The 17,430-nt window shown below is 37.2% G+C and overlaps 2 protein-coding genes across 2 annotated transcripts; both read left to right on the forward strand.

Moving 5' to 3' along the window:
• Positions 1–409: 409 nt before the first annotated feature.
• On the forward strand, positions 410–17,286 carry LOC141300567 (uncharacterized). Its single transcript, XM_073830851.1, has 9 exons — positions 410–520; positions 965–1,133; positions 1,658–1,709; positions 2,221–2,595; positions 2,675–2,759; positions 7,670–7,815; positions 8,509–8,556; positions 15,892–16,022; positions 16,358–17,286. The coding sequence occupies exons 2-9, from the start codon at positions 985–987 to the stop codon at positions 16,506–16,508; spliced, it is 1,137 nt and encodes a 378-aa protein (XP_073686952.1). The 5' UTR covers positions 410–520; positions 965–984; the 3' UTR covers positions 16,509–17,286.
• Positions 9,079–13,682, forward strand: LOC141299976 (xin actin-binding repeat-containing protein 1-like). The gene is made up of 2 exons (XM_073830287.1): positions 9,079–9,108; positions 9,224–13,682. Exons 1-2 carry the CDS (start codon positions 9,079–9,081, stop codon positions 13,391–13,393), a joined length of 4,200 nt encoding a protein of 1,399 aa, XP_073686388.1. The 3' UTR covers positions 13,394–13,682.
• Positions 17,287–17,430: the final 144 nt, after the last annotated feature.

Raw genomic sequence — 17,430 nt, forward strand, 5'->3', positions numbered from 1 at the left:
ATAAAACTGGTAAAAAAACAAAAACAAAGAATTGATGGGAATCATGTGTATGTAAACTTTTTAATTCGGTCATTTTTATACATGCAACTATTATTTTCTCTTGTGGACTATATGTAAATGTCTTTTATGTGAAATATCTTATTCAGGTCAGTACTAAAAAATAATAACATGCATTTTGTGTATCATTGCCATAGATGTGAGAGAATCTCCTATAGTGACAGACAACCAGGCCTGATAAAGCCTACTTTTGATTTGCACATATTACATAACATATGAGCAGAGATGACACGTAAGAGTTGCATTTGTTACGCAGCCATGTGTTTTATTGACTGCAATCAGATTTTTTCTCTCCGGGCTTTTTACAGGGTACAAACCTTCACATGAGGCAGTTTTCCCAGCGCCAGGTGTAATAAAACACCTGGACTTTGCCCGCAGATTCTGCACAGCAAGCTCCCCGCGTGATGCACAGAGAACTATCTCTAGGCATCCGTGAATGAAGCGAGCAACACACTTTTCAGAGGTAAAATATTCATTTATTTGAACAATTTCATGCCTATATGTATTAAAAGCTTGTGTCTGAAACTTATCTACATTTGTAAAAGTAATTTTAAAATGAAATTAGGCCATTATTTAAAATCTATATTGTTTTTAAATGCACAACAATGGATTAAAAGTGTTCGGTAAACGAGAGAGTTAATTATCTGTTAGCAGATGATAAATTACATATTACGGCAGGTAATGATTAATATGAGTAATGTGCCGTGGGTCAGTTAATCAAAGATGTTATTTTCTGTATAATTTAAAAACAAAGTAAATGAAGAAGCATTTCTTCTTACTGTGCATGTTCATTTTAAAGTTAAATCTGAAAACTGTTTTAAACATGCAATTTAAATGCTTTTCTCATTACTGCTTTAAAAATGCCACAGATGTGCTCCCTGTCATACACCATGTGATATGTGTTCAGACTGTGTAGGTTGGGCTGGGATGAAGGACAGAGTACTAGGTGAGGAAGAAGAAATGGAAGTGAAGAGCAGCTTGCGGAGGGCTCAGTCTCTCAGAAGTGTTTCAACCGACCACTGGACTGAAGTTGGATTTAGAGACAGGAAGAAGTCTGTCTCTCAGCTTGTGGCACAGTGAGAGAGATGCTCCTCTTTCTTTTAAAGCATAGTCCACCAAAAAATAAATGCAATGCCATTATTTACTCGTCCTCATGATGGTTCAAACTAGAGATCTCCTACACAGAAAAAAGAGGATTGAAAGGGCTTTGAAAAATGTTAATAAATTATGACTATATATATGAAACTCTCAGTAATCCAAACTGAGAATTTATACTTTATTAGTTTGTCATCATTTACTTACCCTCAAGTTGTTCCAAACTTGTATTTGGAGTTTCTTTCTCTTGTTGAACACAAAAGGAGATATTCTAAAGAATGTTGGTGACCAAATAGTTGCTGGTCATAGTTTTTTTCTATACAATAGAAGTTTCTTCTCTCTTAATAGACTCGATGTTAATGTGTAACTCTATGACAGAACTGTAAACTATACCTAAACAAAAAGTGAAACTAAAAATTCTATTTACTGAAATCAGTTGAAATAAATAAAATGAAATATATGATTTTATCAGACCTTCTGACCATCATGTCTTCACCACCACCAGGTACCAAAACTCTCCGGAAAGAAAAACCAAAGAAGTTAATTCGGCAGATGAGGTAAAAACACTTAACAACTCACTTGCTCTATTACATTATTCAGTATTATTACACAGCTTTCTATAATGCTTGGTTCTGATTGGTCAGTCAAAACATGACTGAGGTAATTTATTCCCCAATAATGACTGTCGTTAATAGCAGTCATCTGGGTATCTTAGACCGGTACTTCCTTCAAACGCAGATGGGGGATAAAGGATAGTTCACCCCTAAAATTCTGTCATTAAATACTTACCCTCATGTCGTTCAAAACCTGTAAGACCTCTTTGTTCATCTTCAGAACACAAATTAAAGGTATTTTTGATGAATTTCGAGAGCTTTCTGCCCCTGCAATAGGCAGCAATGTAACTGACATGTTTAAGGCCCAGAAAGGTAGTAAGGACAGTCATTAAAATAGTCATGAATGGTTCAACCTTAATGTTATTAAGCTTTGATTAGAATACTTTTTGTGCACAAAGAAAACTAAAATAACAACTTAAAACTGTGAATGTGTTTTCTAATTTATCTCCTCCAGCTCAACATGCAGATCACACCAGTTCCTCTCAGTGAGAATGAGATCAGAGCTGAGACAATAATGAAGAAGACTGAGGTCAAAGAGAGGTCCAGGACCTCTCCTCTCTCCCGCAGTAAGTCTATGGAGAGCCTCCCTCGGCACAGACCTACAGGCACCACAGCACTCAGGGCACTTTTTGAGTCAAAGAGCACCACCCAGCCCGAGTCCAAGAAGAGCAAGACGGCATTTGCATCAGTGAGCACTGAGAAAGCCAATAAAACTACTCTTCCCAATCACAAGGATGCTAAAGACACGAAGCCACAAGTAGAGGCAGAGGTTAATAACATCCATAATGAACAGGAGAAAGTGACTAAAGAGGTTCAAGTGTTTACAAAGGTAAACCGTTGAACCTTACAGAGATGTGCATTTGAGCAAGAGTCATTTGTATTTACTGATGAAATAATTACTCTTTCAGAGTGCAAGATCAAAGGAGATAACACGATCTGAAAGAAGAAAGACCATTTCTGGCATTTCTAGTGAAAAAATATCCCCTCCAGAGGGTGAGTATATACATAACATGATTTTTAGATTTTATAAAGATAAAATGATGAGTGATTGCATATGTAAAAGTCAGTGCTATTGTGCCAGGGTGTTCTGGGTATTTGCTAGGGTGCTTTAGGGGTTTGCCAGGGTATTATCATGGGGTATATACAGTGTTTTGTGTAAGTCATTTTTTCATATTTTATGTTGCAGCCTAACTTTTTTTTCCACATCAATCTACACTCCATACACCACAATGACAAAGCAAAAAACAGATTTGTGACAACATTGCAAATTTATTACAATTAAAAAACTCAAATAAGTACATTGCATAAGTTTTCATACACTTAATGCAGTACTTAGTTGAAGCACTTTAAAGCTTCAAGTCTTTAGGGGTTTGATGCAACAGGCTTTGCACATCAGCATTTGGCAATTATTTGCCATTCTTCTCCTCACCTCTTCACCTCTCAATCTCTGTCGGCTAGGATGGGAATAGATAAACATTTTTATGTTTCTCCTGAAATATTTGATTGTGTTTAAGCCCAGATTCTGGCTGGGCCACTCAAAGACATTCATAGAGTTGTCTATAAGCCACTCTTGCTGTCCTGTTAGAAAGTGAACAACCTGCCCAGTCTGAGGTTCTGAATGCTCTGGACTGCGTAGGGCTATCTCAATATTTTGGTGCACTGAGCTTTTCCTTCTACTCTGAGTCCCTCAGTCCCTTCCACTGAAAAACAGCCCCAAGGCATGAGGCTGCTATCAGCACACTTTAATTTTGGGATGGTACTCTGCAGGTGATAAACTGTGCCAGGTTTCCTCCAAACATGATGCTTGGAATTGAGGTTCATCAGACCAGAGAATCTTGTTTCTCACAATCTGAGAGTTCTTTAGGTGCTTTATTGCAAATTCCAAGTTTATGCGTCTTCACTGAGGAGAGGATTGAGTTTGGCCACACTGCCATAAAGCCCAGATTGGTGGAGTGTTGCAGTGATGTTTGTTCTTCTATAGGTTTCTCCTATCTCCACATATGATCATGGAGCTCAACTAGAATGACTATCAGCTTTTTGGTCACCACTCTAGCCAAAGCCCTTCTCCTTCAATTGCTCAGTTTGGCCAGGAGGCCAGCTCTAGGAAGAGTTTCTTTCAAACTTTTTCCATTAAAGGTAACAGAGACTACATGCCCTGTGAACCTTCAATGCAGCAGAATTTTTTCTGAACTATTCCCGAGATGTATAGCTTGACACAATCCTGTTTTTGAGCTCTCCAGGCAGTTTTTTTTTTTTTACCTCAGCACTTGGTTTTTGCTCTGATATGCATTTTCAGCTGTTAGACCTCTTAAGACGTGTGCCCTTCTAAATCACTCCCATTCAATTGAATTTGTCACAGGTTAATTTCACTCAAAGTGTAATAACATCTGCAAGCGATATGAATGCTCCAGAGCTAAATTTCAATAGTCCCAGATAAGGGTATGAATACTTATGCAATGGAATAATTTAAGTTTCTATTTTTACAAAGACTGGTGTTTAAGAAAAAAAAAACAGTTTTAAGAAATTCTGCCATTATGGTGTATGGAGTGTAGATTGATGTGTGGGGGGGCAGTTTAACATAAGCAACATAACAAAATAACAAATTTTGATATTTTCAGTTTGCCTCATGGGCAATTTAACAGCATTTCTAAGTGATTTCTAGGGTTTTCTGGATTTCCTTTCTTTTAATTTTTATTAACCAGTGATAAAATTGTAAATTTGATCACTTAAAACATATAGCTGCATATAGTTTTGGGATTGGGAATTATTCAGCACCTTAAACCAAATTATGGGCAGTGCTTATACTTCAGTAAACACTACTAATAAGGATTCTAGTTCAAGGTTAAATTTCACATGCTGACAGACTATCATGTGACCTAAATGTCAAGAGCAAACTATATACAAGAGCATGCAAGACACAAAGCACATAACATTGCAAACAGAGTCAAATCAAACTACCAATGTAATATAGAAAATATACCTTATATTCTAAAACTTGGGCCACATGTGAGAGGTTTCCAAATTGTAACACCAGATGACATCACAGCAGGTGCAACAACTGTTCACAATGATACAAGATGAAAATAACATGCTTATTTTAGTCATTTCTGAGTGCTGGGTTGGGGCAAACTAGAAAAGTAGGTATGTATCTCAACAAGTGATTGACTCAGCCTGGTGTAGCAATAGCAGAATAGCTCCTAAAATAGCTGGTTGGCACTTATCCCTTCATGGGAGCCGACAGGGTCAGCTGTTACCAGCACAGAAACGGCCACAGGCTTGCTGACACACTCGGAGAACACACATGGCCATTAGACCAGTCAAAGGATCATTATTGAACTAAGTAACAAAGTAATTCAGAGGGATTTGAGTTCAGCTTATGAACAAAGAGAAAAAGCGCTGAATGGTGAGTTTATGTTTACACATTTTTAAACTGTTATATTGCATCAAATAGTGCGTATGCTAAAGAGGATTTCCCAAAACATGTCTGTTATAGAAGACCACTGTTGTGTGACCAGGGACGTGGGATTTTCAGAATTAGATTATTCATTTATGTTTTAAAAACATTTTACTATGGTTGGAACATTAGTAACCAGCAAATAAATAAGCATGTTAATTTTCTACTTACTTACATGCTGAAATGTGTTAAAGAGGATGTCTATTTGGACACTTTGCTTCACTTATCGTCATCACACTTTATTTTTAGACTGTTTTAAAGAAAATCTACCATGTATTGTTAATTAATAGCTTTTGGAGAATGCTTTTGTGGTAAACTGGACAGCAAAGATGGTCATTTAACCAATGATTATAGAACCAATCCCATAATCATTGTGACACCAAGATCACGTGATTAACAAGGTGATTTAATGCAGATGCACTTCCCAAATAAATGTTTTACTACAATAAAAAATAGACACACGTCTATCAGACAGTGAGTTTCAGTGCCTGCAAAACATTCATATACTAAAATACAGAGTTGATCACAAATTTATTACACAGACTTGGAGCAAGATGATATTTTGCCCTTGAAACTGATACCCTTCTGCTCATTCAAGCAAGCTGTGTGCTGGTTCTTGGTTCCCGACTGGAAATCCCATTGGTATCTGTGTCACGGAGAGTCAGATGTTTTCCAGTCTAGTTTCTGAGCACGCTTTGCACACTACAATGATGACTTGCATTCATAGCAGCTGTCCACATTACTGTAATGAGAGCTGACAGAGCAATAACCATCACCATTTCAACAAGAAAACACTTACAAAATGGGTATCACAATAATAACAACAACAACAAAAAAAGCCTTAATGGAAGTATGAGATTAACTGTTTGGTGTAAAAACCAATAAATCAATGGTAGGGTTTTCAAAAAGCAGAGGTCCATGATGGTTTTTTATTATCCAAATGTGATGCGTGAATGATCTGATATGCAATAAAAAGGGTTCCCATGGGTTCTGAAATCCTTGAAAGTTTGTATAACTGAAAAAAAAATAATTCAAGGCCCTGGAAAGTTTTTGAAAATAAACACACATAGATACAGGTCCTTGAAAGTGCTGGAATTTATTTTGTGCAAGAAGTTTTCTGGAAAATATTCCATATAATTCCCTCCGGTCCGCTAACACTTTGTGGCCTATGCATAGCAGCTTGCTTGATTTACATTGGTTACGCGCATTTATGTGTTATGTTAAGTGTTTCCCATGTGAGGTACTTTGTGTTGTACATTGCCATGATGTTCACGCATGCACAAAACTACTACAAGGCTTTAGTTAGTATGATAATAATATGCAACGTTTTGAATGGAGGTGTCTTGATGGCTTCATTTATACAGTTAAAGAGAACCCCGGGTATCAAGACTTGTATGGCTTTATATAGCGTAAATGATGTCTCCTATTGAAATATGTAGTAGAAAACTCATGAAAGATTTACATTATTGAAAAAAAATCCACTTTGACTGTTTTGACTGTAATTTCAATTACATGAAATGGTTGCACTTAGTGAGCTATTGGTGCTCATTGTTGCTATTTTTACTGCAACAACTCGGAATACACAACTCAGAAAATAAAATACTGATACAATGACCACAGCTACTGAAAGAGCTTGCGGGTGGTGATGGATATAAGTGTAGGCTCCTTCAACAATCGTGCCATGGTGACAAGCCTCAGCATGTTTACATCCTGCTAGGATGGCATCTAGCATTTCTTGTCTCTGCCGTTTGTAAGCTCTTTCAGTAGCCGTGGTCTACTAAAAGCCCCAAAGGCACCAGGGCTTAAGTGGAGAGAACAAAGACGCAGGTCTTTAGTAAGTTTTTCCTCTTCTTATTGCTAGGAAAGCAGCGAAGACACTGCTTCTCTTGTTGGTCTTCGACTGAAAATTATAATTAAAAGTAACACAATGTGGCATCGTATCAGTATTTAATTTTTCTGAGTGTTTTGGTAAAAAAAAAAAAAAAAAGCAGTAGCTCACTGAGTGCAATCATTTCCGTCATCAAAATAATGGCACCCCCGTCCAAAATATGTATAAAGCAATGTGGATTTTTTTTAAATAACACATCTTTCATGGGTTTTCTACTACATATTACTGTAAGAGACATAATCTACATTATATTTAGGCATACAAGTCTGATGAAAGCTTGCTGGGTCACTGATAAAGTATTTTGCAAAACTAACAAACAATATCCCTGACAAATCACATGACTGCTCACCTCCCACTGAAAAACAAACAGTTCTTTTTAAATTAAACTCGTATCTGACAGTTCAGAAAGTATTTGGTGCCCCCTGATGTGTGCATTTGTGGGTCTTGGTTGTAAAAGCACAGATGTTGACCTTGATTTCATTTCTTTATTCAGGAAATTAGGAGTCAAAGTTTGAGTCACAATACCCATATCATGATTCTGATGTTTCTGCTGTGTTACAGAGGATAAAAGAAGGTCAGTCGCCGACTTCAGAGAAAACTCTGCTCCCTACGGATTGGAGAAACCCTCTATTTCCGTCAGAGCGCTGTCTGCACTATATCTGTCAAAAGTGGCAGCTGCAGAACCTGCAGGAAACTTCTTGAAACCAGTTAGTACCTGTAGCTACTTTTATTCTTCATAATACATGTGGTGACCTCTGGGGCCTGGGTGATGAGACAACCTAAAGCAGGCTGGAGTAAGAAAATGCTGCTAAATAAAATGCATGTAACAGCTGCTGGAAAAAATGGTTTATGTCATGGTTCTAGCTACAAGTTCAAGTTGCATGGATGTTTATAAATGCTAATATGTGACCCTGGACCACAAAACCAGTCATGAGGGTAATTTCTTTTTTTTATTATGGATATTTATACGTTGTCTGAAAGCTGAATAAATAAGCTTTCCATTGATTTATGGAAATGTTGGGATAGGACAATATTTGTCCAAGATCTGAGGGTGCAAAAATTTTTTAAATCGCCTTTAAAGTTGTCCAAATAAAGTTCTAAGCAATGCATTTTACTAATCAAAAATTAAGTTTAGATATATTTATGATAGAAAATTTACAAAATATCTTTATGGAACATGATCTTTACGTAATATCCTAATAATATTTGGCATAAAAGAAAAATCAATCATTTTGACCTATTCAATGCATTTTTGGCTATTGCTACAAATATACCTGTGCTACTTAAGACTAGTTTTGAGGTCCAGGGTTATTTTTCAGGTTCATAAAATCAGATCACTTTTTGATCATATATGCTCAGACATACTTGTAATTTCCTTGATTTTTTTTTATTTGTTGTAGGACCAGAATATCACTTCTCCAACTGGAAAAAGGCTAAACACAATCAAGGTAAGGAAATTAGTTTCAAATATATGCTTTAATCTAGTGGTAAAACGTATTTTGGCTTCTTCTTCTTTGATTTACAGTACAAAATAACCACTAGCAAACATCACCCCTGCTGTGAACTCTGAATAAATTGTAAAAGTGTGTGTAAATGCTGTGTTTTATTCAAAATTAAGTTGATGATACTGTATTATGCACCTTATTCTTAAAAATAATCAGGCTTTTTTTGTGTGTATGTTTAGTGCTCTAAAACATTAGCAGCTTGTCTTTCTGTAATTACATACTCAAAAAAATTAGCTCTCAGGTGTGGAATAAAATAATAACATACAGTAGGAAATTAAATTTACTGTTTGATTAACCACTCATTTGCAGGACAAACCATATAATTATTCTGGGTGTTTTCACCGGTCTTTGCGCTCCTAATCATAGTACTAACATAAGTCATAATATTCTCAACTGCCTGTATTCAGATTGCTGAAATTATTAACCATTAGAAACTTTTGGCACAAAACGCTGGTTTTCTTTGGCATGCGGTTTGGCTTCCTTACAGTTCCAAAGGTATGTTTAACTTCTTAACAATTTATGTTTGCTCAAAATTAATCCTAACCATTTACAATAATAGGTTTACATATTAGCCATAATAATCTAATGTGGTCATTCTTCATTTTTGTAGATGGCTGAAGGTGCGCAAAACAGCATTGCATATGCACCTAAATCAAATCCACCAATGCACCATCTGGAAACCAGCTCTGATGAACATGAACGCCCCTTTACATCACCACCCCCTACAAAAGAAGCAATATCTATTCTGCACCAACGCCGACAAAAATGCGAGCTTAAGCGACTGCTAAAACACACTTGTCCTGAATTGAAAAATGTAGACAGTTTGGTAGAGGAGGAGCTGGCTGATGTTCTTAACATGGACTCAGACACTGGATACCAGAGTGAGGTCCAGTCCAGGTGCTGGATGTTTGAAAACCATGAAGTCAATTCAGTGGAGATCCATGATCAAAAACCTCTGCGTAACTCCTACAACGACGTCAACAATCCTCAACTCAACAAATCAGAGGAAGTGACATCAGAGCAGAACATCAAGGTAGATGTGAAAGCCACGCGCAGAATGTTTGAAACTCAAACGATGGATACTCAAAACCTCTGTCCAAGGAAAAACATTGTTTGTGAGGATACAAGTCGATCAGAGCAGAAACCACAGAGTAATTCTGAGACTAATGGGACAGAAACATCCGACATTCACCATAACAGTCTAACCAGTGATTTCATTGAAACAAATGAGCTGTTTGTAAGTATATCTAAATCCAAACAGGTCTTCGAAACAATAACACATGACAAAGAAAACATCTCACCAACAAATGACAACTTCACCCGAGAAGAAGAACTGTTGAAGGCCAATGTAAGAAACAGAGCGCAGATGTTTGAATCAACTCCACTTGATAAGATCAATCTGCAAACCAAAGAAGAATCAGAAACTATCCTGGAGAACACACAAGAAACTCTAGTTTCTTTATGCAACTTCAGCATTGTGCATTCTAATGGAACCATCCTTGAAGCTAATGAAACTGGCCACGTTAAGAAAGCAAAATATAATTTCATAAATGAAGATACAAGACCAGAAATTCATGATGAGGAGATGGTGACGGGAAGCATAAAGAATATCATGCTTCAAATGCTAACAGGAACAAACTTGAACCCAACTGTGACCTTTCTAAAAGAAGACAGTCAGGGTAATATGGAGATTCAGAAAGTTGACGTCCCCATTCACCAACTTCCATTCACTCACGATAAAGAGTGCAGAACTGCCAATGTGGTGCAGATTACTGAAGATCTACTCAGTCAAGAGAATCTCCTGAGGAAGGGAGTCTTAATACAAGATGGAACCACAGGAATGAGAGAGATAACAGTTTATGCTCTATTTATCCACAACGAAGACAGTACAGGGGTAATGGAGTTTGGTAAAATTGGTTTTAGAGCCATTCCCTCAAGCCTTGAGTCTGAAAAATGTGATCTGAAGACTGAAATTAGTTCACCAGAAAGTTCTTCAGTAGTAGATACAAACAAAACTAGTATTAATGTGCAGCTATTCCAGAGCTGCATTCAGAAAGAAGACCTTGATCATCTAAAATTCCTGCAGGATACAACGTCAGATGTACATATAGGTGTATCTACTATGGAATCAGAGAAAACCAGGGAGATTAAAGCCCTTTTGGCTACCAATATAGATACAAGCTTCAACATGCAGTCGGATGAAAACAAGTCAGAAGCGTCACCTAAAGAAAGTTTGGTAAATAATGAAAAAGATCATCCGGAAGCAACAAACCAGTCTGAACATTGTCCAGACACCGGTGACAATCTGAAAAAAGAAAGAAGTCTCCAAAATCGAGATATCATGGATGACGGAGTCATTCTCCAAGCAGAGCTAGTTGATGTTGTTGAAGACGATGAGTTGGTGAATCTGCAAACAGCCATTATGAACCTTCATCAGGCGACCATGGAGGCAAAAGCTCTTCAGCAGAGTGTACAAGCAAAATATGCTTGCCAAATAAATCAAACCCAACAAATCTGTGATTCTGGTTCAATGACCCATGGTTTTACACATGTGAAAAACAATGATAATGCAATTGAGAATGAAGAGCTCTCAGAGTTTCCCAAATCTGAAGTGGAACAAGAAAGTAAGGAGGATGTCATGAGAGGTAGCATACAGGCAGCTCTTAATTCCTTGGGAAAGTCAAACTTTAATGTCACAAAGGGTGATTTTAAAGCTGCAATGATTTATAGAAATGCTGGTAAAGGAAATGCAGGATGCAAAAAGACAAGTAATGTGATGATGAACCAGCCAAGTGACAGGACTGAAGAAAATAAGTCGGCAACATCTTCTGTGCCTCAAGTTGAAAAGGAAGCTGTAAAATCACCTGAGGAAACTGACACAAGACCATCTGAAAACAAACCAGTGACATGTTCTCCCTTGCCTATCTCTGTAGAAACACCTGCTAAAAGTCGTAAAACTCCTATTGGACCCAAACCAGCTCTCCCACCTAAACCTGATCATTTAAAAACAAAGCCAAACCCTCTTAGTTCTGAAACTGATGCAGAACATCTCAACAAATTCCAAGTTCCTGGTACTTCAAAACCACCATCTGAGCAGATTGAATTATCTTCAACTCTCATGAAGTCTCATGAAGATGCACTTTGCAAAAGTGTACAGCATGCTGATTCCATTGAACACGCGCCCAGTGATACATCAGTGGGCAACACTGAAAGTCCTGAAGATAAAAGGCTAAATGGTGTAGAGGTTGTTGAAGAAACTCCTAAGAGCTCCCCAGAAATCATCGTCAATGAATCTTCCAGGGGATTTCATATTACTACATCAGTGAGCAACACTGGAAGTCCTGAAGATAAAAAACTCAGTGGTGTAGAGGTTGTTGAAGAAACTCCAAAGAGCTCAGCAGAAAGTATCATCAGTGAATCTTCTACAGGATTTCATGCTACTCTTCAAAACTTTGGCGTGAAGCCGAGTGGTTCAGTGCCTCCTGTAAAACCTAAAAGAATCAAAATGGCAAAAGAAAACGTGAATAACTCGGACAACATCAGTAGGACCTCTACACCTCTGGAAACTGAAACAGCACAGGGAATCACTCCTCCCCATGAAAATGACTCTGTCAAACAGACAGAGGAAGAAAGAAATGAAAAAAGTGATGGTCAACAAGTTAGTGAAGTGGTCAGACGGAAAAAGAAAATTAGAAGAGAGACCGAGGATGAGCGAAGGCAGAGGCTCTCGGTGCACATGGATGAAATCATGAAAGGAAACGTGCCAGCGGTCATGGAGATCTTTGACAAGCTGAAAAAGCAAGAGGAACTGAAAAACATACTCTCCAAAGTAGAAGAAATCGAAGAAGACACCAACAAAGTGGACGTGAGCTCGCTTAAAAACATTTTCGAGAGCGTTCCTGATTGGGTCGTGCCTCAGGAGAAGAAAATCAAACCAAAAATAGTCACGCCTGAACAGATTGAAGCACCAAGTGAACCTGAGATGATGACATCCATGGAGGTGGCTTTTGGAGACCTGGAGAAAGCTGGTGCGGAGATCATTCGTTTAAAAGACCAAACGCTTGCAAGACTCATGGATATCGAGGAGGCCATTAAGAAGGCTCTTTACTCAGTATCGACTCTGAAATCGGACTCTGACATTGTAGGACTCTCTGGTCTCTTCAGGGAGTCCATGGTGGCCGTACAAGGTTCACCTCCCTCAGGTAAAATCAGGAAAATCAGCATTGGGTCAAGCAAATCACAAAAAGCTCTAAACCAGATTGGAAAGAGAGGTTATGAACAGACAACGTCAAGGCCAGAGCTGTTTATTCCCACAACTAAACAGAGATCAGCCTCACCAGCATCTCCTTCGTTTATTTCAATTCAGTCTGCGGCAAGGAAGCCTTCGGAGTTGCCATCACCTCAGAAAGAAGAACCAAAAGAAGAGCCCAAGCTTCAGTGTTGCTGTAGTGTGCCTTCAGACCGCAGACAATGTTCTGTCACAAAAGGAGCATCCTCGAGCCCTGCGAATCCACGCCGGCAAGTAAGTGTGCTGGAAGTGCAAACAAGGCCTGAAGGAGAAAGATTAATCGGAACAAAAACCATTAGTGAGAACTATGAGAGGACGGACAGCTTCGGCAACAAGTTCTACTCCTCGAAAACCTCTACGGTTGTGACAACCCAACCAGAAACCAGGACAACTTCTAAAAAGCTCATCGTGACCAGTCCAGCCACAACAGAAATTGTGACGTACCCAAGAATCAACACTCCTTTTATTAGAGAAGACCGTCCCCCACTGTAAATTGATTTCAGTTTTGGTTGTCACATAAAAGAAAGATTTTAAAATGTAACAGCTGATGGATTTTTGTACTTTTTTTTTTTTGCTTGGTTATCTTATCTATAGAAGTTTACTTCACTATTCCTATTTCCCTTTAAGATCATTGTTAGTATTTCAGTTTGTTTTTTTGTGAATTAATATTTTTTAAAACTATTGTTTCCTCATGGTTTTGCTGTAAACATGTTCTAATATTTCTGTGCATACAATAATTTGAATTTCTGCCATATTTGTCAATAAAAATGATAGAAACGTGTTATGTCACATTATACATTTCAGTAAACAGGCTTTATCTTATGTTTAACAAGTAAAACTATTAAAACCACAAGTAACAGCATGACAATTCGTAACTATTTCTATTTGTTGCAAATTTGTATGAATTCATATGCCTGTGTTTGTACGTTTTCGCATTTGCTGGGGTAGGTTTATAAGGATAGCCCTTCATATTTTTTTCATACAACTTTACATTATATGAATTTTCATATAAATGATATAAAGTGTTGTTATGAGATTAAATGGACGTAATACAAAAGAAATATGTTGGTAACATTAAAAACAAGCATTTTAGTGTTTAACGTACATACAAAGATGGTTATAAATCAAAATATAAAGTGGAAATCAAAATTAGAGAACAACCTACAATTTCCTAAATGTTAAGGTGACTGCTTAGTCCTATTTGAACTCATCCTAACAGGGAAAAAAGAGCAGTTTTAAGCATATTTCATAAATTAATTGTAATAATTAGGCACAGTAAAAAAAAAAAAAAAACTTAAATTAGATATTTAAAAAGGAACTCTGATCAAAATTAGAGTACACTTACAGATACCTTATTGGCGTTAATCTGGCACCTGGTGCTAATTTCCCTAATTATATGACAAACCCTGTTTAACTGGCAGCATTCTTCTAATTTTGTCTGAGATTGCAAGATGTCGGGCGGCTCTAAGGTGACTGAAACCCTGTGACAGGAGGTTGTCCAGATGAAGGTCAAAGGATGACCCTTTCAGCCAAGGCAAGAGAAGTTGGTCATTCCAAATCTGTGATTTCTTGAAATTTGCAGGTTTACAATGACACTAATTCATTCAAGTCCCCCAAAAAGGCTGGTTGCCCACAAAAGACAAACGCATGAGAAGACGTGATAATGTGAGAAATCAGTTCAGCACTGCAGCTGGAATTGCTTGCCAGTTCAGTGCTGAACAGGGTAAGGATCTGTCTCGCATGTTTAAGAGAATCAGACTGAAAGTACACTCTGCAATGACTCTCATCAACAGAAAGAATGAAAAGTCTAAGCTCACATTTACTGAGGAGCATGCGGAACTGCTCCAAAGTTCACTTTAGTGATGAGACCAAGTTTAATTTATCTGGGTCTGATTGGAAACATTTTGTTTGGTGTCAAACTGAGGAAAGACTGAAGCCCAAGTGCGTGAAGAAACCAGGGAAAGGTGGAGGAGGAAGTGTCATGAATTGGGAGATGTTTTCTGCGGCAGGAGTTGGGTCTCTTACACAAACACATGGCAGGAGAATACAAATGTTTATCAGAATCTCCTTCAACAACAGGCAGTTTCTTCCCTGCAAGCACCTCATAATCAGCCTGCAATTTTCATGCAAGACAATGACCCATCACACTGCAGAATAGGTAAAGCAGTTCCTTGAAGCTAAGTTATGGCTAAGAAACCCACCTCAGTTACCAAACTATGAAAGAGACTTGAAAAAGAGTGGACCAAGATCACATCAGCGCAGTGTGAGAAACTAGCGATGTCCTACGGCCACAGATGTGCTGAAGTTACTAAAAGCAAGGGCCTCTAGAGTCTAGACTTCCTACTGATTTCTGACAGCTGCAACCCTCCAAAATTTTAGTTGAAATCATCCTTCGTGCTACAGTGGTTGCTGTTCTCTAATTTTGGTCACTTAAAATTTGGACAACTTTAAAGGTGATTTTCTCAGTTTTTGGATTTTTTTGCACCCTCAGATTCCAGATTTTCAAATAGTTGTATCTCGGCCAAATATTGTCCGATCCTAACATTTCCATACATCAATGGAAAGCTTATCATAGCTTTCAGATAATGTCTAAATCTCAATTTCAAAAAATTGACCTTTATAACTGGTTTTGAGGGTCACGATTATTCATTATAAAGTGTTTCTAGAATTTAGATAATAATACTAATAATAATAATAATACATTTTATTGAACTTACTGCACTTGTACTGCACCATGTTGCGATGCCAGACATTAAAAAAAGATTTCACATCTCTAAGAAAAAATATATAATTTACCATCCAACCAATGGAAAGTCATAATGAATCCAAAACACAGCTTTTACCTTGATACAATGCAAACACTTTACACCAGTGATTTCCAAAAGCCAAAAAATAACATCCTAATAGCTTAAGTGAATAAAAAGCCAACTTCTGACCCTGAGTTTTATGGAACAATGGTGTATTAACCCTTTTACTGTATGTGACTGTAGTTTCAGCCAGCAGCTCAGGAAACATGCTCAGCCTGTCTGAAACCAGTTTACCCAATGGAAAGAATGGCCGCAGATAAATTCATTTTTCACAAAAGCTGTTTCTGCTGCAAGCACTGCAAAAAGAAACTGAGGTAAGAATGTTCAGACAATAATTATAAAAGCTGATAATGATCTGAAAATCACTCAAATTTAAACATTTAGAACATTACATTTATGATTCAAAATGAGCAAAAACACTTTGCCTTCATAATGCAACTAGACCACGGATCACAGCAAATCATTAAATAGGAAATGCTGAAGTTTGCAGTTCTGGGCCAGTGTTCAGACTTTGCCTCTTAAGCTGTTAACCTACTTTGCTGACAATGCTTAAAACTGTTAATCTACAAATATGCTCCATATTAATGTGGTTTTATAGCCAACAGATCATAAGAAATAAATGCTAAAACAATGTTTTGCTTGGTTTTAGTCTTCAAGGCTATGCGCCTCTCTATGGGGAATTCTACTGTGTTTTCCACTATCAGCAGCTTTTCAGACGGAGTGGCAACTATGACGAAGGCTTCGGCCGTCAGCAGCATAAAGACCGATGGATACAGAGGAATGACACCAAGATCATTTAGAGCTACTGAACAAGTATATGGGCCATAACCTTGACTAACAGATGGTCTGATGTTGGCAAATGTGATTTTCTGGTCTTTGTGTTTTAACGCGTTTAAATCAAATTTAATTTGACATAGACATAACATGATTTCATTAAACATACATAAATCAGTTTCACTCCATATATTCTAAAATGTTTATGTTGTTATACTAGCAGTCAAAAGTTTTGGAACAGTAAGATTTTTAATGATTTTTAAAAGAAGTTTCTTCTGCTCACCAAGCCTGCATTTATTTGATCCAAAGTACAGTTTTTTCCAATTTTTATTTGAATATAATTTAAAATGAAATTTATTCCTGTGATTTCAAAGCTGAATTTTTAGCATCATTACTCCAGTCACATGATCCTTCAGAAACCATTCTAATATTTATCATTAAAACTATGTTGAAATAAAAATCAGCATATTAGAATGATTTCTAAAGGATCATGTGACACTGAAGATTAGAGTAATGATGCTGAAAATGTAGCTTTAATCACAGAAATAAATTACATTTTAAAATATATTCAAATAGAAAACCGTTATTTTAAATAGTAACAAATATTTCAAAATTTTACAGTTCTTGCTGTACAGGCTTGGTGAGCAGAAAAATAAAAATCTTACAGTTCAAAAACTTTTGACTGGTAGCGTATGGTTGAGACCATGATAAATGTGTTTTATAGCTGTGATGCTGGATGATGTTGACGATCTTAGTGAATGTCAGGGATAAAATCACTGAATGAAGATGTGTACATAGTTTTGAGATGCCGTTTCATTGTTTTAATAACTAAAATTAATAAATAATTTCTAGCTTCATTTAAAGTTTTTAATTGATCCTGGTTTTCTGTGGCATCTGAAAAGCACTGAAGAATAACACTACTGGACATTTTCAATCACTGATTTTTAC

Source organism: Garra rufa, chromosome 24 (assembly GCF_049309525.1).
Source record: "Garra rufa chromosome 24, GarRuf1.0, whole genome shotgun sequence".
NCBI classification, from domain to species: Eukaryota; Metazoa; Chordata; class Actinopteri; order Cypriniformes; family Cyprinidae; genus Garra; species Garra rufa.